Source organism: Hyperolius riggenbachi, chromosome 10, assembly GCF_040937935.1.
Source record: "Hyperolius riggenbachi isolate aHypRig1 chromosome 10, aHypRig1.pri, whole genome shotgun sequence".
Classification (NCBI taxonomy): domain Eukaryota; kingdom Metazoa; phylum Chordata; class Amphibia; order Anura; family Hyperoliidae; genus Hyperolius; species Hyperolius riggenbachi.
Window position 1 is genome coordinate 11,668,157 of NC_090655.1, and position 24,169 is coordinate 11,692,325.

General features: G+C 45.8%; 2 protein-coding genes across 4 annotated transcripts in view; both read right to left on the reverse strand.

Annotated features, from left to right (window-relative positions):
- Positions 1-24,169, reverse strand: part of DNMBP (dynamin binding protein) — a 171,705-nt gene that overhangs the window by 7,188 nt on the left and 140,348 nt on the right. For all 3 annotated transcript variants that reach the window (XM_068255538.1, XM_068255539.1, XM_068255540.1), the window contains 4 exons: positions 21,115-21,447; positions 19,620-19,799; positions 10,786-10,984; positions 1,447-2,015 (listed from right to left, as the gene is read on the reverse strand). In XM_068255538.1, coding sequence (XP_068111639.1) covers positions 1,447-2,015; positions 10,786-10,984; positions 19,620-19,799; positions 21,115-21,447 — 1,281 coding nt within the window. The remainder of the gene's footprint in view (positions 1-1,446; positions 2,016-10,785; positions 10,985-19,619; positions 19,800-21,114; positions 21,448-24,169) is intronic.
- Positions 14,558-18,398, reverse strand: LOC137535778 (uncharacterized). The gene is made up of 2 exons (XM_068257684.1): positions 16,966-18,398; positions 14,558-16,611 (listed from the first exon to the last, which is right to left on the reverse strand). Exons 1-2 carry the CDS (start codon positions 17,417-17,419, stop codon positions 14,558-14,560), a joined length of 2,508 nt encoding a protein of 835 aa, XP_068113785.1. The 5' UTR covers positions 17,420-18,398.

The window sequence follows — 24,169 nt, forward strand, 5'->3', positions numbered from 1 at the left end:
AGGGACAGCTAAAATGAGAGGAATATGGAGGCTGCCATATTTGCAATACCAGTAGCTGTCCTGCTGATTAGGGATGCGCATTCGGATTCCGCGGAAATGCAATTTCCGAAATTCCGGAATGCGGAAATCGGTAGTGCAAGTGCGGTGGGCGGATTTCCGCCGGAAATCGCGGAAATGTCTGCCGACTTTAACATCGATTTTCTCAAAAACCATAGGGTCTTTTTGAAAACTTTTTTTTGCATCTTGTTCACAAGATTCTGTTTAATAAACCCTGAAAATTTGGTGTTTCTAGGACTTACAGGGGTTTTGCTATTAACCTGCTATTAAAGTCTGCGGATTTTTACTGTAATGTAAAATGCAGAAAATCTGCATCTGCCTATTTTCTGCATTTTACATTACAGTAAAATTCCGCTTACTTTAGCAGTTAATAGCAAATCCCCCGTAAGTCCTAGAAACACCAAATTTCCAGGGTTTATTAAACAGAATCTTGTGAACAAGATTCAAAAAAAGTTTTCAAAAAGACCTTATAGTTTTTGAGAAAATCGATGTTAAAGTCGGCAGAAATTTCTGCGATTTCCGGCGGAAATTCCGCATTGGAATGCGGAAATTGGTAGTGGAAAGTAGAATTGGTAATTGGCAATGGCGGAATGCGGATTTCCCACCATCCCTACTGCTGATCCACTGCCTCTAATACTCTTAGCCACAGTCCCAGAACAAGCATGCAGAAGGTCAGGAGTTTTTGACATTATTGTCAGATCTGACAGGATTAGCTGCATGCTTGTTTCTGGTGTTATTCAGGCACTACTGCAGCCAAATAGACCAGCCGGGCTGACAGGCAACTGGTATTGTTTAAAAGGTAATATATATGGCAGCCTCCATATCCCTCTCACTTCAGTTGTCCTTTAACCAAAGCTAACTTTGTCTTTTATGTCATATATCCATTTTATGGACTTTTTTTTTTTACTGGATATGCAATATTAAATGCCCTTTCACACTGACTCGGCCCAGAAAACAGGCACCAGTGAGGATACAAGCTGGGCGAGAACACAAGATAGAGAAAACTCTGAGCGCACTGGCTGGAGAGGTGAGGGTGCTCAGCTTACTCTGCAGGAGCCGTTGGGATTGTGAATAGCTTGGACGGGGGGGAGAGACCATGTGGTGGCGCATGGGGGGGTCAACAACACACCCGGCACAGGCCGAATATGTATTTATCAAACCAAAAAATGCAAAGACCTCACACTCACGTTTTTAGCGGACAAAAAAAAGCAAGTCTTGTGGCGTGAAAAAAAGATGGTGATCCACACTAAATTATAATTTCTATGGCCAGTTTAGTCACAGAGGAATGCTTTCTTCTATTTATTACAAGTTGAACAATATTCCTCCATGAAGAGTATGGTTCTGATCTAACTGTATTAATGGCCTTAAATTTAATTCACGTGGTCTCACCTGGTTCCCACCTAGTTCGGAACCACCTTGTTCTGGGTTCACTGGAATAGAAGAAGGAGCTTTCTTCCTGTGTGGCCTTCGGTTGGTGGAAACATGCCCCTTTTCTCCATTACTTTGCACCGTCGAACTACTGCCATTCTCTGATTGGCTGCTCCACCTCTTAGTGTCCACAAGCTGGGCAGAGTCTGTAGCAGATGAGGTCTCTTTAGAGTTTTTCTGTTCTTTTTCCATCCCTTGAGAAAACATGCCGCAGTCCGTTTCACTGGTGGCCTTGGAGGCCACGTCTACAGCTGAAATGGGTTTGGATGGGGCGCAGGAGTCTATTTGATTGCTGGCTGGCACCAGTGAATCCGGGGAGGATTTCAAGGTGGAGGAGGCATTGGTGAAGGCCACAGAAGCATTGCTGGGGTTGATGGATAAAGTGCTGTTGCTATTCTGTCTTGAGAAATTCGGAGAAGAGCCACCATATCCCGATTCGTTGGAAGAGTGGCTACCGATGGATGCGTCGGAATGGCTCCGTCTGGGATTATACGGCTTCAAGAATGAGCTATAGACAAACCCCTTCGTGACTGTGGGAGAAAGAACAAAAAATTAAATACACGTCACACTAGGCCTATGGCAACTGTACACAATAAGTTGAGTGCCCCCTTAAAGGGACACTTAAGTCAAACAAAAAAAAATGAGTTTTACTCACCTAGGGCTTCCAATAGCCCCCTGCAGCTGTCCGGTACCCTCGCCGTCTCCCTCCGATCCTCCTGGCCCCGCCGGCAGCCACTTCCTGTTTCGGTGACAGGAGCTGACAGGCTGGGGACGCGAGTGATTCTTCGCGTTCCCAGACACATTAGCACCCTCTATGCTGCAATATGGTATATCAGGAGTCGAGTCCTGCGTGAACGCGGGTGAACGGCGTCCACCCACTTTTTCTTCAAAGTGAACGCCGTTCACCCTGGCTTGTGTGGAGGGGGGCAAAGCAGGGAAGGCGATCTATAGGGACAGCGGGGATGAGCGGACATCTCCCCCCTCATCCCTCACCTTTGTGCTCCCCTTCCTGCCTCTCCCCTCCAGCGTTTTTAAGTTTCGGGCCGGCGGCGAAAGTGGGCGGAGACTTCCTGCGTTCCAGTCGCATGGGACGCTCCGCTCTGTGTGCGGCTAGTCTGGTCTTCTAGCCGCACACAGAGCGGAGCGTCCCATGCGACTGGAACGAGGTAAGTCTCCGCCCACTTTTGCCGCCGGCCCGACACTTAAAAACGCTGGAGGGGAGAGGCAGGAAGGGGAGCACAAAGGTGAGGGATGGGGGGTGGGGGGGGTGGGGAGGAGATGTCCGCCCATCCCCGCTGTCCCTATAGCTCGCCTTCCCTGCTCTGCTCCCTCCGGGTGGGGGGCTGGGGGCACACCTGGCTACCTGGGCACATATACACCTGCCTACATATACTGGGGACATATACCGGTGCCTACATATACTGGGGACATACCCCTGCCTACATATACTGGGGACATATACACCTGCCTACATATACTGGGGACATATACACCTGCCTACATATACTGGGGACATATACACCTGCCTACATATACTGGGGACATATACCCCTGCCTACATATACTGGGCACATATACACCTGCCTACATATACTGGGCACATATACACCTGCCTACATATACTGGGGACATACCCCTGCCTACATATACTGGGGACATATACACCTGCCTACATATACACCTGCCTACATATACTGGGGACATATACACCTGCCTACATATACTGGGGACATATACACCTGCCTACATATACTGGGGACATATACACCTGCCTACATGTACTGGGGACATATACACCTGCCTACATATACTGGGGACATATACACCTGCCTACATATACTGGGACATATACACCTGCCTACATATACTGGGGACATATACACCTGCCTACATATACTGGGGACATATTCACCTGCCTACATATACTGGGGACATATACACCTGCCTACATATACTGGGGACATATACACCTGCCTACATATACTGGGACATATACACCTGCCTACATATACTGGGGACATATACACCTGCCTACATATACTGGGGACATATACACCTGCCTACATATACTGGGGACATATACACCTGCCTACATATACTGGGGACATATACCCCTGCCTACATATACTGGGCACATATACACCTGCCTACATATACTGGGGACATACTCCTGCCTACATATACTGGGCACATATACACCTGCCTACATATACTGGGGACATACCCCTGCCTACATATACTGGGGACATATACACCTGCCTACATATACTGGGGACATATACACCTGCCTACATATACTGGGGACATATACACCTGCCTACATATACTGGGGACATATACACCTGCCTACTTATACTGGGGACATATACACCTGCCTACATATACTGGGGACATATACACCTGCCTACATATACTGGGGACATATACACCTGCCTACATATACTGGGGACATATACACCTGCCTACATATACTGGGACATATACACCTGCCTACATATACTGGGGACATATACACCTGCCTACATATACTGGGGACATATACACCTGCCTACATATACTGGGGACATATACACCTGCCTACATATACTGGGGACATATACCCCTGCCTACATATACTGGGCACATATACACCTGCCTACATATACTGGGGACATACCCCTGCCTACATATACTGGGGACATATACACCTGCCTACATATACTGGGGACATTCCCCTGCCTACATATACACCTGCCTACATATACTGGGGACATATACACCTGCCTACATATACTGGGGACATATACACCTGCCTACATATACTGGGGACATATACACCTGCCTACATATACTGGGGACATATACACCTGCCTACATATACTGGGGACATATACACCTGCCTACATATACTGGGGACATATACACCTGCCTACATATACTGGGGACATATACACCTGCCTACATATACTGGGGACATATACACCTGCCTACATATACTGGGGACATATACACCTGCCTACATATACTGGGACATATACACCTGCCTACATATACTGGGGACATATACACCTGCCTACATATACTGGGGACATATACACCTGCCTACATATACTGGGGACATATACACCTGCCTACATATACTGGGGACATATACACCTGCCTACATATACACCTGCCTACATATACTGGGGACATATACACCTGCCTACATATACTGGGGACATATACACCTGCCTACATATACTGGGGACATATACACCTGCCTACATATACTGGGGACATATACCCCTGCCTACATATACTGGGGACATACACCTGCCTACATATACTGGGGACATTCCCCTGCCTACATATACACCTGCCTACATATACTGGGCACATATACACCTGCCTACATATACTGGGGACATACTCCTGCCTACATATACTGGGCACATATACACCTGCCTACATATACTGGGGACATACCCCTGCCTACATATACTGGGGACATATACACCTGCCTACATATACTGGGACATATACACCTGCCTACATATACTGGGGACATATACACCTGCCTACATATACTGGGGACATATACACCTGCCTACATATACTGGGGACATATACACCTGCCTACATATACTGGGGACATATACCCCTGCCTACATATACTGGGCACATATACACCTGCCTACATATACTGGGGACATACCCCTGCCTACATATACTGGGGACATATACACCTGCCTACATATACTGGGGACATTCCCCTGCCTACATATACACCTGCCTACATATACTGGGGACATATACACCTGCCTACATATACTGGGGACATATACACCTGCCTACATATACTGGGGACATATACACCTGCCTACATATACTGGGGACATATACACCTGCCTACATATACTGGGGACATATACACCTGCCTACATATACTGGGGACATATACACCTGCCTACATATACTGGGGACATATACACCTGCCTACATATACTGGGGACATATACACCTGCCTACATATACTGGGGACATATACACCTGCCTACATATACTGGGACATATACACCTGCCTACATATACTGGGGACATATACACCTGCCTACATATACTGGGGACATATACACCTGCCTACATATACTGGGGACATATACACCTGCCTACATATACTGGGGACATATACACCTGCCTACATATACTGGGACATATACACCTGCCTACATATACTGGGGACATATACACCTGCCTACATATACTGGGGACATATACACCTGCCTACATATACTGGGGACATATACACCTGCCTACATATACTGGGACATATACACCTGCCTACATATACTGGGGACATATACACCTGCCTACATATACTGGGACATATACACCTGCCTACATATACTGGGGACATATACACCTGCCTACATATACTGGGGACATATACACCTGCCTACATATACTGGGGACATATACACCTGCCTACATATACTGGGACATATACACCTGCCTACATATACTGGGGACATATACACCTGCCTACATATACTGGGGACATATACACCTGCCTACATATACTGGGGACATATACACCTGCCTACATATACTGGGGACATATACCCCTGCCTACATATACTGGGCACATATACACCTGCCTACATATACTGGGGACATACCCCTGCCTACATATACTGGGGACATATACACCTGCCTACATATACTGGGGACATATACACCTGCCTACATATACTGGGGACATATACACCTGCCTACATATACTGGGACATATACACCTGCCTACATATACTGGGGACATATACACCTGCCTACATATACTGGGGACATATACACCTGCCTACATATACTGGGGACATATACACCTGCCTACATATACTGGGGACATATACACCTGCCTACATATACACCTGCCTACATATACTGGGGACATATACACCTGCCTACATATACTGGGGACATATACACCTGCCTACATATACTGGGGACATATACACCTGCCTACATATACTGGGGACATATACACCTGCCTACATATACTGGGGACATATACACCTGCCTACATATACTGGGGACATATACCCCTGCCTACATATACTGGGCACATATACACCTGCCTACATATACTGGGGACATACCCCTGCCTACATATACTGGGGACATATACACCTGCCTACATATACTGGGGACATATACACCTGCCTACATATACTGGGGACATATACACCTGCCTACATATACTGGGACATATACACCTGCCTACATATACTGGGGACATATACACCTGCCTACATATACTGGGGACATATACACCTGCCTACATATACTGGGGACATATACACCTGCCTACATATACTGGGGACATATACACCTGCCTACATATACACCTGCCTACATATACTGGGACATATACACCTGCCTACATATACTGGGGACATATACACCTGCCTACATATACTGGGGACATATACACCTGCCTACATATACTGGGGACATATACACCTGCCTACATATACTGGGGACATATACCCCTGCCTACATATACTGGGCACATATACACCTGCCTACATATACTGGGGACATACCCCTGCCTACATATACTGGGGACATATACACCTGCCTACATATACTGGGGACATATACACCTGCCTACATATACTGGGGACATATACACCTGCCTACATATACTGGGACATATACACCTGCCTACATATACTGGGGACATATACACCTGCCTACATATACTGGGGACATATACACCTGCCTACATATACTGGGGACATATACACCTGCCTACATATACTGGGGACATATACACCTGCCTACATATACACCTGCCTACATATACTGGGGACATATACACCTGCCTACATATACTGGGGACATATACACCTGCCTACATATACTGGGGACATATACACCTGCCTACATATACTGGGGACATATACCCCTGCCTACATATACTGGGGACATACACCTGCCTACATATACTGGGGACATTCCCCTGCCTACATATACACCTGCCTACATATACTGGGCACATATACACCTGCCTACATATACTGGGGACATACTCCTGCCTACATATACTGGGCACATATACACCTGCCTACATATACTGGGGACATACCCCTGCCTACATATACTGGGGACATATACACCTGCCTACATATACTGGGGACATATACACCTGCCTACATATACTGGGGACATATACACCTGCCTACATATACTGGGGACATATACACCTGCCTATATATACTGGGGACATATACACCTGCCTACATATACTGGGGACATACCCCTGCCTACATATACTGGGGACATACCCCTGCCTACATATACTGGGGACATATACCCCTGCCTACATATACTGGGGACATATACACCTGCCTACATATACTGGGGACATATACCCCTGCCTACATATACTGGGGACATATACCCCTGCCTACATATACTGGGGACATATACCCCTGCCTACATATACTGGGGACATATACCCCTGCCTACATATACTGGGGACATATACCCCTGCCTACATATACTGGGGACATATACCCCTGCCTACATATACTGGGGACATATCCCACTGGCTACATATACTGGGCGCATATACCCCTGGCTACATATACTGGGGACATATACACCTGCCTACATATACTGGGGACATATACACCTGGCTACATATACTGGGACATATACCCCTGCCTACATATACTGGGGACATATACACCTGCCTACATATACTGGGGACATATACACCTGCCTATATATACTGGGGACATATACACCTGCCTATATATACTGGGGACATATACACCTGCCTACATATACTGGGGACATACCCCTGCCTACATATACTGGGGACATATACCCCTGCCTACATATACTGGGGACATATACACCTGCCTACATATACTGGGGACATATACCCCTGCCTACATATACTGGGGACATATACCCCTGCCTACATATACTGGGGACATATACCCCTGCCTACATATACTGGGGACATATACCCCTGCCTACATATACTGGGGACATATACCCCTGCCTACATATACTGGGGACATATACCCCTGCCTACATATACTGGGGACATATCCCACTGGCTACATATACTGGGCGCATATACCCCTGGCTACATATACTAGGCAACTATACCTCTGGCTACATATACTGGGGACTACTATACTCATGGCTACTTATACTGGGGACACCTATAGACCTGGCTACCTGGGGGTACCTATTTTGGGGGAACTGCTGTCAGATTATCTGCATTTTTGTGGAACCGCTGTTATGTATTTTGGGGAACAGCTGCCAGATTATGTGTATGTTAGGGGAACGGCTGCTGCCAGATTACGTGTATTTTGGGGAACTGCTGCCAGATTGTGTATGTTTGGGGGACCACTGCTGCCAGATTATATGTCTTTTGGGTGTTACGTGTATTTTGGGTGATCCGCTGTCAGGTTTCGCGTATTTTGGGGAACTGCTTCCAAATTATGTGTATGTTGGTGGAACTGCTGCTGCCACATTGTCTATTTTGGGGGAACCACTTCCATATTATCTGTATTTTGGAGGAACGTCTACCAGATTATGTGTCTTTTTGGTGAAATGCTGTCAGATTACATCAATTTTTGGGGGATACACTACGGCAGAGCTCAAACTTCCTTGGCAGACCTTTTACATCACTGCTAAGGTCATGTATATTTGGCCCCACCCATGACCACGCCCACAGTGTGCTTGACCACGCCCATTTTTTGGCGCAGAGGTTCTCCAGGTGAGTCCACTCACTTCTTTTTCCAGGACTAGACCCCTGTGGTATATGATATATGCTATAGCAGCTTAGATGGCGCTATTGTGGCCAGGAACGCGAAGAATCACTCACGTCCCCAGCCTGTCAGCTCCTGTCACCGAAACAGGAAGTGGCTGCCGGCGGGGCCAGGAGGATCGGAGGGAGACGGCGAGGGCACCGGACAGCTGCAGGGGGCTATTGGAAGCCCCAGGTGAGTAAAACTCATTTTTTTTTTGTTTGACTTAAGTGTCCCTTTAAAGCTCTTTCTACCATTCTGCTAAGTCTACAGCTTGGGCACACAAATTCAGAGACAAGTCCTCTTCTCCACCACAATGGCACTGGAAAGGTACAACTCAACAAACAACAACAGACCCTCAGCTATATGCATAAGACTTTGCATTTGGACTAAGCAGAACTTAAATGTGGCCAGCTATGTCTGTTCCAACTTTTTGTAAATGTGCCCTCAGGAGCATAGCTTCAGATCCACAAAGAGGAATCAGCTGTAGAGCTTTTGGCAGGGACAGGCTTACAGTCAAACAGCTCATTATAATTAAATATTGTTTTCATTAAAATCAACAGTAATCCACAAACTTTCCTATCACGTTCCTAGCTCTTATCGCTTATCCCTGTGTCAATACCTTTAAAGTGAAAAGTTTTAGCTCTGGGTTTATCTTCTGTGAGCGTAACAGCTTCTTTACATAATTACCTTGCGAGCAGGGCCAAGTGAAAAGGGCAGCAAGCTATTGGGAGGGACAAGAAGGGATTCTGGAGCACTGGAGTAGACTAGCAGCTTCGTGTAGTTGACTAGCATACCAATGGAGATTATGGTGCTCCGAACTCTACAGGTGAATGAGGCCATCTCGGCAAGTGAAATTCTGAATAATGCACAGAAGAGTTGGCACTCCTCTTTATAATATTACATGTACAAAAATAAATCCAAATCCAACATTTCGAGGCCACCTGGGTCTCTTTATCATGGGATGGACCTGTGGGAAAAGTCATTGCATGGACACAAGTCCCGTAGACTTTGGTCATCAATGTGCATTATCCTGGCTGCTACACATACACGAGATTAACCATTTTTATTTTTATAGCAGCAACATCTTCTGTTGCACTGTGCAATGTGCAAAAAACATACAACAATGTGGAGCATAGGTACATACAATTGATTAATAAAGTAAACACAAATGGATTCCTTGATGAAGAGAACCAGGTGGACTTGAAAGATTGGATTTCTTTTGGACAATAAATATTAGAAAGAAGAGTGCAGACTTCACCGTGCATTTTTTAGAAGCTTGGTTGAAATCATATACTTGTGAGCTTGAGCTGCAAAACGCACCTGCCCCGTGTTTTTTCGCTTGTCCATCATACTCCAGTAATTTTGGAGTTGGGTGCAGGCAGCAGTGGTGGAGAACCGTAAAGAAGCTGTCCACATTACGTTACCCAGCTTAGACCTACATCCCATGTTTCTTTCATAGCATCAATCAGAAACTTAGAAGAAGAAAAAAATGAGGCTCTCTCACCTCCATTGTCTACCAGCCATCGGTTCTGGCTGCCCATTGGGTCCTGCTGCTTGATAACTCCAACCAGATCGCCCTCCTGCACACACACATCCAGGTCCTGAGCAGCATTGAAGTTCCGCTCTGCCTGGTAGAGTTTTTCTGGCGGGTATCGGGCGAGGAGCAGCACCCGGTGTTCGTCCACTTGTTGGATGTACTTGGCCTTAGAGAGAGGAGATATTGTTAGGAGACCAGCACAGAAGACAATCTGGATACAACCTAACAACCTAATAGCAATCACAATAAATATTACTCTTGGAGATCAGGTGAATTAGATAATTTACTGCTGTATTGGTAAAACCACTTTCCACAAGCAATACAAAAATCATCCCCTTCCCCAAATTATTGCACCAGTCCCCTTTAAACCAGACCCTTTTTGTCCCATCCAGGCCACCGTAGCAAGGGGGCAGCAGTTGGAAGACATGGAGACACCACCAGCCGCTACTGAATGAACACCACGCACAGGGGGAACGAGCGCCATCCAGCTACCCCAGGCAGACCGGGGACACCTGCACGCCAGAGACTTCCGCCCAGGCAAGGGGTGACAAAGTTTACTGAGGCACACACACCCAAGTGCGGTAAGAACAGTGGCCGAAACGGCGCATTGTCCTGAGAGGGAACAGAAGTACACACACGGTAATGGAAACTAAAGTGGCACAATACTGGACTAATCCTGGGCAGCGTGAGTAATAAGCAAAAGCACTCATGAACTTAGCATACTGCAGCATGAACTATGCAGAATACCTGGAAACAAAAAATTTGGGAAAGCCAAAGTTCAGATTTGAGGGCCAACGCACTGGGACATTTCAGTAATAGCAGTCTAGTTCAAGATTTGCACACCAGGTCAAGGGGTTTCTGTTTTAAAGGGGACTGGTGCAATAATTTGGGGAAGGGGATGATTTTGTATTGCTTGTGGAAAGTGGTTTTACTAATACAGCAGTAAATGATCTAATTCACCTGATCTCCAAGTGTAATATTTATTGTAAGTGAATCTGTGTTATGCACAAAAATCATAGGTTATTAACTAACCTAACAGCAATCACCAAAGAAAAAAAACTAAAGGAACTTTAACAGGATACTTTACTATTCCAGAAGAGGTTTTGTCCTTCCTACAGAGTAGTTTCTGCAGTTCTGATGAGTGGAGAGGACTCCAAGACCTGTACAGGTAATCCACTGACTTCACCCAACAGTCAAGCTAGCGAACACCATTATACCGTAGGGATGGTCTAAGATGCTAATAATTCCCAAGTTGATGCAAAATTATGCTTGTTTAAATACAAATTTATGCAGCTTGAGAAATGGCCAACCAAATGCCACACCAGCAGAGTTTTCAAGCTGTATACGATTGTATTACATTCTCAATAAAATACAAAAAAAAATTATTCAACTCAGATTTGCATCTAACTGAACATCCCTCTTACACAGATGTTAATTCTTTTAGTGCCTGGCTACCAACTCTAAAACATCTAGGAAAAAAAAAAACAACATTTTGATGACTTTTGATTTTGAGGTTGTTATTCCAGTTTGACATAGATGGCCATGTTTATGCCTCTAACAAAGCAGTTTTCTTCTCTGTTTAACCACTTTATGACAACCTGACTATAAAAATGTCCTGCTAGAGCCTATGAATGGCTCCAGGACGTATTTATAAAGCCCCATACACACGGGGTGCGGCCGTCGCCGCAGCCACGTGGCACGCGCGTGTTGCGGCGACAGGTCGCCCGTGTGTATAGCGCGCGCGCCCCGAACAGACGCCCGTCGGAGCTGTCGCCAGGCGATTGACATGTTCTATCGCCGGCTACAGCTGTCGCCGCGACTTTGCCGGAACTGTCGCTAGTCCTGCGTGAGTACGCGGGCTAGCGACAGGAGACCTACGCGAGTGAATGGAGCATCCGGCCGTGGGATGCTCCATTCACAAACAGCTTCCGCCGCGTCTCTGCCTTTCTGGCGAGACGTGTGGACAGCTGTCGCCGGCAGGGAGTGGTCGCTCCCTGTTCGCGTGCGCGCATGCTACGGGGGACAATTGTCCCCCGTGAGTATGTAGCTTTAGTCAGGCAGTGTTGCTGCTGCTGTGCGTGTGCACGTGCGCACTCCCGCACGTGCATCTCTGTGCACGTGCAAAAAAAACCCCAAAAAACAAAAAAAACAAACAAACAAAAAAAGACACCTTTATTTATAAATACTATATTGTCACCATACTTTGTACTAGGGAGATAATTAAAAATCTTGTGATAACTAAAACAAATAGGCAGATAAAATGTGTGGGTTTTATGCACAGTAGCAGTGTTAATATTACAACTATAGGGGATGAAATTGGAGAAAGTATTTTTCATTTTTTCCCTTGTTTTTCCCTTTAAAATGCATAGAAAATAAAGTAGGTAAATACTGAAAACAAATATAAACCCCTATAAGCCCAATTGGTGGTGAAAACAAACAAGATATAGATCATTTCATTGTGATAAGTAGTGATTAAGCTATTGGCAAATGAAAGGGATGAGCACTGAAAGGGGAAAATCGCTCTTGTCGGTTAGGGTAAAAACCGCTTTGGGGTGAAGTGGTTAAATTGTGCACCCTAACCATCTTCAGACAATTGACCCTTCTTCTTCAGGTGTAGGTAGACTGAGTGAGAGTTGAACTACAGCAGGGGTGTCAAAACTCAAAATCAAAAAGTGGTCCGAAATTGAACACTAGGATCAAGTCGGAGGCCAACTTCAAGGTCTAATGGCCCCCCAACTCCCCCCCCCCCAAAAAAAACAAAACCCTTACCGGTTGTCCAGTGCCCCCCCCCCCCTTCCAGTTCCCTGGTGTCTAGTGGCCCCCTCTCTCCCCCATGCAGTTCCCTGGTGTTAGTGGCCCCCTTCTCTCCACAGTTCACTGGTGTCTAGTTCCCCCACCTCTCTCCACAATTCACTGGTGTCTAGTGGCTCCCCTCTCTCCTCTGAACAGTTCCCTGGTGTCTAGTGGTCCTTTCTTTCCATGCTTGCTGAGATGTTTAGAAGTCAGTCTACATCTATAGCCAGGTACTACAAAATTAAAATCTGCATTACAGTGTCAGATAGACTTTTTGCCTGAAGTAAATTGATAACCTGGATTTATAAAATGCCTAGGCATGACCTTCACATATTACTGAAAAGTTACCCTATATGAATGATGGAACATCTTGTACAAGGATGTTGAACTCAAGGGCCGATTTCCTCACATATTTTTGGCACAGATCAAATCAATTGATGGAACCGATTAGGGAAAGGTGTTGCTCATTAAGTACAACACGTTTCTCTATCTCTCCATCCATCCTAAACACTGGCTTAGACATGGCCCTTCAGAACTGGAGTTCAACACCCACGCTCTTGTAGACAAGAAGAGATGTCCAGTTGAAAAGCCAAGCTTACCTCGGGTAATGTCTTTTCCAGTAGTCCGAGTGACAGCACCCCTCCTATGAGACTTGTCTCCCTCCCAAACTTTGGACAGGAAGCTAGAAGATACAAATTTGCATAACAGGCAGGCAGGAGTAGTATATAAAGATGTTACTCACAAAAGGTATTCAGTTATAAAAAAAGACACGGACACCAAATGCTGCTGAAACGATTAATTTAATTATGCCCTTTATTAGGGTGGGCCGGAGGGGTGCTGTCACTCGGACTACTGGAAAAGACATTACCCGAGGTAAGCTTGGCTTTCCCAGAACGTCCTCCTGACAGCACCCCTCCTATGAGACGATAAACAAGAACATTATAAGTTAGGGAGGGACTACTGCCTGCAACACCTTTCTTCCGAATGCTAGCTCAGTATTGGCTAATAAGTTTAGTCTATAATGTTTGACAAACGTATTTTGGCTGGACCAGGTGGCCGCTCTGCAAATCTGCTCTATCGAGGCGCCTGCCCTCTCTGCCCAAGATGTTGATACACTTCTTGTGGAGTGAGCTTTAATTGAGGTCGGTAAAGGCCTCCCTTGAGTCTGATAAGCCGCGGTGATAGTTTGTCTGATCCATCTTGCAATTGATGTCTTAGAGGCTTGCCTCCCCTTGAATTTCCCCGCAAACAGCACCAACAAGGCATCTGATCTTCTCCAAGATGCAGTCCTTTCAAGATAATGAAGGATACACCTTCTAACATCCAAACAATGAAGCTTCCTCTCCTTTTCATTAGTTGGTTTATCACAGAATGATGGCAGAAAGATCTCCTGAGATCGATGAAACTTTGAAGTCACTTTAGGAAGGAATGCAAAGTCTGGACGTAGAGTAATCCTATCCTCCGAGATGGTACAATAAGGTGGCTTAATGGATAAGGCCTGAAGTTCGCTGACTCTCCTGGCTGTGGTGATTGCCAGAAGAAAGGCCGTTTTCAACGTCAGAAATTTATCTGGAATCTGATCCAGAGGCTCAAAGGGATGTTCACAAAGACTCTGTAACACCACATTCAAGTCCCAAGGGGGCACCTTAGATATCACCACAGGCCTGAGACGTTTAATTCCCTGAAAAAAACGAAGAAAAAACTCCTCCTGAGCTAATCTTCTCTCTAAATATACACTCAAAGCTGCTGTCTGAACTTTAAGAGTGCTGGAACTTAACCCCATCTGAAATCCATCCTGAAGAAATTCCAGAGCTGAGGCGGAAAGTCTAGAATCCTTCTCTTTCCTTGTACACCATTCACAGTAAATTTTCCATGTCTTCTGATAAATCTGCCTCGTCACCTTCTTGCGGGATTGTATTAACGTTTCAGAAAGTTTATCCGAAAACCCCTTTGATTTCAGGATTCCCCACTCAATCTCCATGCTGAAAGGTGAAGACGCTTGAAGTCCGGGTGAAGAACTGGGCCCTGCGACAACAAATCTGTTCTGACTGGTAACATTATTGGTTGACACATCGCTAAATTCTGTAACAGAGCAAACCACGGTCTTTTCGGCCAAAAAGGTACTATGAGAATTACTTGTGCTCTGTCCTGCATAATCTTGTTCAGAACCCTTGATATCAGAGGTATTGGGGGAAATGCATACATCAGGTTCAACCGCCACTCTATCGAGAAAGCGTCTATTTCCCACGGATTGTCCTTTGGATACAGGGAGCAAAACTTTAGACACTTTGAATTTTGTCTCCTTGCGAATAAGTCTACTGCAGGGGTGCCCCATGCCTGGCTGATCTGAACAAATACTTCTGGATTCAGAGACCATTCGTCTTGTAATATCGCTGACCTGCTGAGATAGTCTGCCACAACATTGCAAGTCCCCTTCAAATGAACTGCTCTGACGGATGTTAAGTTGCTCTCTGCCCAATGCAGAATCCTTGCTGTCTGAGACCACAACCGACGACTTCTTGTTCCTCCCTGATGATTCAGGTAAGCCACTACACTGCTGTTGTCGGACCTGATCAGGACATGACACTGATTGATTTGATCCTTGAAGAATTGAAGGCTTCTCCATACTGCTTCCAGTTCTCTGCTGTTGGAGGATCTTATTGCCATAGCCCTGGACCACTGCCCTTGTGCTGGTAGAGAGTCCATGTGAGCGCCCCACCCCCACGTACTGGCATCCGTCGTTATGATTCTTTGTACTGGAAAAAACCACATGCGGCCTTCCGATAGGTGAGACAGTTCCTGCCACCAGTTTAACGACACTTTCACACCGTATGGGATCAGAATCTTCCTTTCTAGTGCTGAAATGTTCCTGTTCCAGCTCCTTAGTATCCACAACTGCAGGTTCCTGGCATGGAATTGACCCCATTGTACTGCAGGGAAGACTGAGCTTAACAGACCGAGAAGTGCCATGGCTTTTCTTATACTGATGGACCTTGATTTCTGAAAAGAAAGAACAGAATTAAGTACTGCCGAAACTTTTCTTTCCGGGAGAAATACTCTTTGCTGGCGGGAGGAAAAAATAAACCCCAGATATTCCATAGATTGGCTGGGTATTAGCGCCGATTTTGACCAGTTAATTAACCAGCCTAAAGACTCTAGACTATCAATGCATATCTTAACCTGATCACTTACAGACTGTAAAGAATTACCCCAAATCAATAAATCATCTAGGTAAGCAATGATGTTAATGGACCTACACCTCAAGACTGCCAAAACTTCTGCCATCACCTTTGTGAACAGCCAAGGTGATGAAGCTAGCCCAAAAGGTAACACATTAAATTGGAAATGTCTTACCTCTTCTTGTAGGTGAATTGCAAATCTTAGGAATTGCTGGGACTCTAGATGAACTGGTACATGCAGGTAGGCATCTTTGAGGTCCAGAGAAGCTAGAAAACAGTCTTTTTGCAACAGGGTTATTACAGACTTCACATTGTCCATTCGAAACTTCCTGTATTTTACGGCCCTGTTCAACCCCTTTAAATTTAGAATAAATCTGAAGGCTCCCTGAGGCTTTTTTATCAGAAAAACTGGTGAGTAGAACCCTTGGCCTCTCTGGCAGGATGGTACCTCTCGGATCACTCTTTTTTCCAGAAGGGAAGCAACCTCCTCCTGTAATGCCTTCCTTTGGTCTGGTGATTTTGGCTGTGGAGTTACCACATACTGCAGGGGTGGGGGATACTCGAATTCTATCTTGTAACCTTCCAACACTATTTTCAAGAGCCACTGACTTGTGAACCGCTGGCACCATGTTTCGTAGTAGTGGGAAAGCCTTCCCCCTACTGGAATACTGGCGTCATTGCTTATTGGGTTGGTTGGACCGGGGAAAAAGAGCCTTCCCTTTTTGGTTTCTATTTGGAATCCACTTCTTTTTAGGTGGGATCTTTGCCTCAGGTTCCTTGTTGCCGCTGCGAGCTGGGCCCCTGTACTGAAAAGCTCTCTTTTTGGTCGGAAAATTTTTCTTATAATCTGAGGTTCTCTCTAGCGTCTGGTCTAGCTTTGAACCAAATAACAGTTCACCTTCACAGGGCAAACCACACAACTTGGAGCGAGACGAATTGTCCCCCTGCCATGTTTTTACCCATATACCTCTCCTTGCCGAGTTGACAAGGGCAGTTGTTCTGGCCGTTAATTTAACCGTATCATCCGCTGCATCAGTTAAGTAATTAGTAGCGTTAAACAAATCTGGAAAGTCCTCTAAAATTTCTTCTCTGGGCACCCCCGAAGCTATCTTAGACTGAGTCTGCGTGAGCCAAGCTTTAAGGGATCGTCCCACTGCCGTGGATGCCACTGCTGGTTTAAATGTTAAAGATGCTGACTCCCAAGCTCTACGCAACAGATTGTCCATCTTTTTATCAATGGGGTCTTTTAAATTCCCAAAGTTCTCAAACTGCAAATCGGATTTTCTCGACACCCTTGAAAACGACGGGTCCAGTTTGGGAACCGGACCCCAGAATTTTTGATCTTCCGGACTGAAAGGATAACGACGAGAAAGAGACTTGGGCCAAAATGCCCTCCTTTCAGGGTCATCCCACTCCTTCCCAATCATTGACTTTAGAGAGGAATGGACTGGGATGAAACAATTCTGGGGTTCCGCCAAACTCACGTACATCTGATCCAAGGGGGTCAAAGATTTCCGCTCCACTGTTATCCCCATAGTATTTTGCATTGCCGACAACAAGTCTTTCATTAAGTTGGGTGCGAAAGCAAACTTCTGAGTAATCTCTGGGTTTTTTTCCTCCTCCCCAGAAATCTCCTCCAAAGATGAAATCTCTCCTTCCTCTCCAGATAAATCTGAATCCCCTGATTCATTATCCTTTCTTTTACGTTTAGCTGCAACTTGATGAGGTGAAGCCTCTAACTGACTGTGCCCCTCAATCATCGGGGCTGGTAAGGGAGCAGGCACAGTATCAGCAGCAGAAGTAGAAGGAACTGTAGATTCCGCCATTGCTGAATCCTTTATCTCTTTAATGGCCGAGGCCATCTCAGACCGCATCCATCCCATCAAGTCCTTAAATACCACTGGGGATTCCTCCTTTACCACCTTCTCTCTACAAGACTGGCACAGTTTCTTCGTAGAGGAAGAATAGAAGCGAGAGTTGCACATAACACAGCGTTTCTCAGTTCTACCAGAAGATTGTCCCCCTTGACCTTGCTGAGACACAGCCTTGTCTTTGTCTTTATCACCTTTTGGGGCTTTAGGCTAAAAAGAAATAAAGACAGACTGTCAGCCTTACAAGGTGGACCTATGATTACAAATCAACTCCCTCAAAGTCTGAAAAATTACAGCTCACCAGAGAGGGGATAGCGCCAGACTCCGCAGAAGTCAGAGGAGAAGGGCCTACAGCGTCCTCCATGATCACCGACAGCAATGGTGATCGTGGCTAACATTCACATATATATACCCCTGTTAATTACCTGCAGCTGAAGTCAATCTTAACACCGCCGCGGCCCCTGCCGCTATGCCGTCAGCTGACTCGTCATGCGGGACGCATGCGCATGACGTCACTTCCACCCGGAACTTCCGGTTTCGCGCTCCTGCCGCCATAAAGCTCCCGCATCTCTAGGAGAAGCCTCCTCCACGCTGTGCGCTGGACCAGCTGAGTCCCCTGCTCAGCCTTACTATGCCCGCGCTGCACGCTGCACTCGCCGCCTGACGTAGTAGCACCTGGAGACCTCTCAAAGCGTCCCGTCCGGGACAGGAAAAACAACTGAATACCTTTTGTGAGTAACATCTTTATATACTACTCCTGCCTGCCTGTTATGCAAATTTGTATCTTCTAGCTTCCTGTCCAAAGTTTGGGAGGGAGACAAGTCTCATAGGAGGGGTGCTGTCAGGAGGACGTTCTGGGAAATACTTGTTAAGTTTCTTAGGCTATAGCATGACCTGGCTCAATACCATAGAAATGTATTAAACATCATTTGACTGTAAGAGGTTAGGAATTACTCACAGGGCTCGGAACGGTCTTCCTGGCGGATTGCCGCTCAATAGTCTTCCTCTCAAAGGGCTTCTTGGTGGGAGGAGGGTTTTCCGGGAAGAACGTGAAGACTTGGAGCTGCTGGAGAACTTTGCTGTGGTCCTCCTGGAACAGAGAGATGAGGTTCCCTTCTCGGCCACCAATACCGAACAGCTGTCAACAGACACAGCAGTAAAAGAATGAATTAACGGTGGCTTTACATTGAAATATAGACATCGGACTCCAGGCAGAAGGCACATATGTTTGTATATAGGTGACAGATTCATATGCTGGAGGTTGGCTTTGTGGAATTTCTTGTACAGCTCACTGAGATTAGTCATTCTATACAACCAGGCCTGAAGTGAGAGGTATATGGAGGCTGCCATATTTATTCCCTTGTAAACAATACCAGTTGCCTGGCAGCCCTGCTGATCTCTCTGGCTGCAGTAATGTCTGAATCAAGGACCTGAAACAAGCATGCAGCTAATCGAGTCAGACTTCAGTCAGATCACCTGATCTGCATGCTTGTTCAGGGTCTATGGCTAAAAGTATTAGAGGCAGAGGATCAGCAGGATAGCCAGGCAACTAGTTTTTTTAGTAAAACAGCATTCAAAGGGTTAAATCACAGGACTGACTTTTTCTACTGCAGGGGCAGCCGCATCCGGACTGGTGATAACCTCATCTTGTGTTTACATTCTTCACTTGATACAATTAAGTAAACATTCTCTGACTGTGCAGAAACTTCTTCTAATGAGCCCTGAACTGAAACACTGCTCAGAAATGATTACTGGGTGCATTTACAATAGAAATACAACAGTTGTGAATAAAATGCACCAGCAGCTTTCAAAGTAAATAAACTGAACTTTGGGAACTTATAATTTCTAAGTGAATAATAATACTTGTGCACAAAAGCAAATATGAGAATTGTATGGGTTATAAAAAAAAAGTAGGGAAACACATTTTTATTGAATATTTAAAAGTGGTTGATATTTAAAACCACTTTAAGGAAAGAGGACTGTTCCACAAACACAGCTGAACATGGTTCCTCCACAACCATAATTTTATTATTTCCCTTCGGACAGGAGTGATAATTTAAAGTGTACCTGTAGTAAAAAAAACAAAAAAGCCTGTCCCAGACTGTTAATTAGCTAGGTAGAGGGATAATGCAGAGGCTGTCCCCCTCCTAATCACCATTTCACCACTGGGACCCTTCAAAGCCTGTCGACAAGACCTGGTCAACAGAGATAGCGTCTGACCACCAGCATGTAGCTTGTGCTCATACAAGAGCGTGGCCAATAAATTTGGGAGCTCCCATTGCTGGAATGGTGAGGAAAAGGTAGACAGGGGAAGCCATTGGATCCAAAGGCTTCCTTCTACTGAGGTAAGCATTTGATTTTTTTTTTCCCCAAAAATTATTCTCACAGGTTTGCTGTGAAGCGGTCCCCACAGAGACCATAAAAACCAGAAGGCGGCAGAACCCCAGACTTACCCCCAGCAGAGGTTTGAGCTCCTCCAAGGCCAGCCTCATGAAGTCGCAGTGGGCATTGGCGTAGCCGCGCACGCAGTTGCTGAACAGCTCCTTGGCGTAGTTGTGGAATTTGGGCAGCTCGTCCAGCAGTTGGGCGTTCAGGGCTTCGTAGTTATTCTTGGCCGACTGAAGCTCGTCCAGCGTCCTCTTGTCCTTCAGCTTCTCGGCCCGCTCGCTGCAGTTGTGGAAGTCCAGTAGCTTGTCGAACCTCTTCTGCACCAGCTTGTGGGGACCGGCGAACATGCTGAGGAGCTGGGTCAGGGGGTAGATGACCAACTTCTCCGTCCTCTCTTTCTGTACGGCGAGAGAAAAGGGACATGTGTGTCAGTGGATGTTCTGTAGACTGAAAAGCCTGAGAACGTTGGTAACACTGAACTGAAGCAAACACAAGAAGTCATCCATAGGGATGATCATTTGATTTCCGATCAGAAAACAGAAATCGGATTTCTGCGAAGTACTACAACTCGGTAGACTCCTCGGAGAACAACGGAATCGGTAAAAGACATTGGTGAAGATCAGAACTTCCGCAGAATCGGAAATCAGCATTTGCGACCATCCCTAGTCATACATGTCCACAACCTTCACAGCCATTAAAGAGAAACCGTAACCAAGAACTAAACTTCATCCCAATCAGTAGCGGATACCCCCTTTCCCATGAGAAATCTTATACTTTTTTCAAACGGATCATCAGGGGGCTCTGTATGGCTGATATTGTGGTGAAACCCCTCCCACAGGTAACTGAGGACCATGGTCCTGGCAGTTTCCTGTCTGTGAACTTCATTGCATTGTGGGAAATAGCTGTTTACAGCGGTTTCCAACTGCAAAAAAAGAAAGCAGCATCTCCTTCCAGTGACATCACCTGCTAGCAGTAAAAATGTCACCATGTGATAAATGTCAGAATATGAATCAGGGAGAGGAAAGCTTTTACAATGGGCAAACACTGACAATCATTTAAACATAATTAATTTTAAAAATTAAGCACTTTTTATTACACAATTTTTACTGGAGTTCCTCTAACTCCCCTCCGCTACCTGCAGGGTTAGTCTCTGGATCATTTTTTATACACAGTATGCACAGCATGAATGGACAATTTAGTAGTGATCACTGTACTGACATGTTTCTCAGCTCCCTGACCTAAGCCTGTTCTGTCTAATGGAGAGAGCAGGAGGCAGGAGGAGCAGTAACAGAACCACTCCAGCTAAGCTTCTTATATGCTTCATACAAATCCTCTTAACCTTCCTAGCGCTCGGGCTATGCCGCTGGAAGGCACCGCTCAGGCCCCGCTGGGCCGATTTGCATAATTTTTTTGCTACACGCAGCTAGCACTTCTGCCTGTGCAATCCGATCGCCGCCGCTACCCGCCGATCCGCCGGGGGGGAAGCCCTCCAGGAGATCCCGTTCTTTGAACAGGATCTCCTGATCTCCGATCGCCGGAGGCTGGGGTGATGCCGCTGAGCAGCGGCTATCATGTAGTGAGACCTTGTCTCGCTATATGAAAAGAAAAAGAAAAAAAAATTTAAAAATGGCTTTGCTGCCCCCTGGCGGATTTTGACAAAAACCGCCAGGAGGGTTAAAGGGAATCCAAAGTTAGAGTGATATGGAGTGCGCCATATTTATTTCCTTTTAAGCAATAAAAGTTACCTGGCAGTCTTGTTGATCTTTTGGGCACCAGTAGTGTGAGTCAAAACCCTGAAACAAGCTTGCAGCTAAGCTAAACCAACCTAAGCTAGAGGGCGGTTATAAAAAAAGATCACAAGCTTCAGGCAGGGGCCATAAGAAAGATTTCAATAAAGCAAACTGAATGCAAAAACATTACCAGATGCATTTATAAAAATGTGATGGGCTAATATTGCCCTTTTACAGCAGAATTAACACAAATGAATGGAGCCTGCAACAGCATGTGCACAATCCCAGCTCCCTCAGGGGAATAATGACCAGCCCCCGCCAACCAACCTGCCCCGCTGTTTCAGTGAGACTGAGGTCAGGCATTATATTCTGCTCTCTCATTGGCTAGGCAGATCATCTGACGTGAGAGGGATATGGAGGCTGCCACTTATTTCCTGTTAAACAATACCAGTTCCCTGGCTGTCCTGCTAATCTTTGGCTGCAGTAGTGTCTGAATCACAACCCTGAAACAAGCATGCAGCTAAACTTGTCACACTTCAGTCAGAGCAGCTGAACTGCTGCATGCTTGTTTAGGGTCTATGGCTATAAGTATCAGAGGCAGAGGATCAGCAGGACAGCCAGGCAACTTTCATTGTTTAAAAAGAAATGAGGCAGCCCCCATACAACTCACACCTCGGGTCCCCTTTAATAATGGCAGTAAGGGCTCGTTCACACTAGGGGTGTTTTTGCCCTTTTTCAAGCGTCGACGATTTTCAAAATCGCCCTAAAAAGCTTGTGCAATTATTCACTATGAGAGCGTTCACCTCTGAGCGGTTTGTTTCCAATCCGCCCAGCAAAGCGCTGCCTGGACCATTTTCTGAGTGTTTTTGCTCAATGGAAGGTATAGGGAAATCGCAAAGCGCTTGAAAAAGCATTTTGTATAGCGATTTCCCCAGCGCTTTTAAGTATAAATACATTGTATTTATTCATTTCCGGGTCAAGGAGTTCACTTCCTGACTGGCATCTGGAAGTGAAAAAAACGAACCACTCAGCAAAAGCGTTTAGAGAAGAGTTTTATCAAAAATCGTAGCGCGCAGTGGAGCGCCGGGGGGGGGGGGGGGGGGGGGATGTGGTGAAATCGCGCACAAAATCACAAATCGCTTCTGTCAGCGATTGCCATTTTAGATGTGGACAAGGCCTAAAAGTAGAAAATAAAAAGCTGTAACGCCACTTCAGACCACCAGGGGGCAATGAGCAGCTGTTCTAACACCCTGCGCATGTGGTACTTGTACTCATAGCATAACATCGATAAAAGAAAGTTTATAAAATAAATTGCCACTTTAGTAGTCATATTAAACATTTTTTATCTACTTTAAGTTAAAAGGATACCACATGTGCCTCATTTAGTAAC

Excerpts from the sequence above, each read along its gene's own strand:
- LOC137535778 (XM_068257684.1), bottom strand. The coding sequence starts at position 17,419 with ATGGTGCCAGCGGTTCACAAGTCAGTGGCTCTTGAAAATAGTGTTGGA. Across the intron at positions 16,612-16,965 it reads CAATTCACCTACAAGAAGAG|AAATCAAGGTCCATCAGTAT; the intron begins GTAAGACATTTC and ends CTTTCTTTTCAG.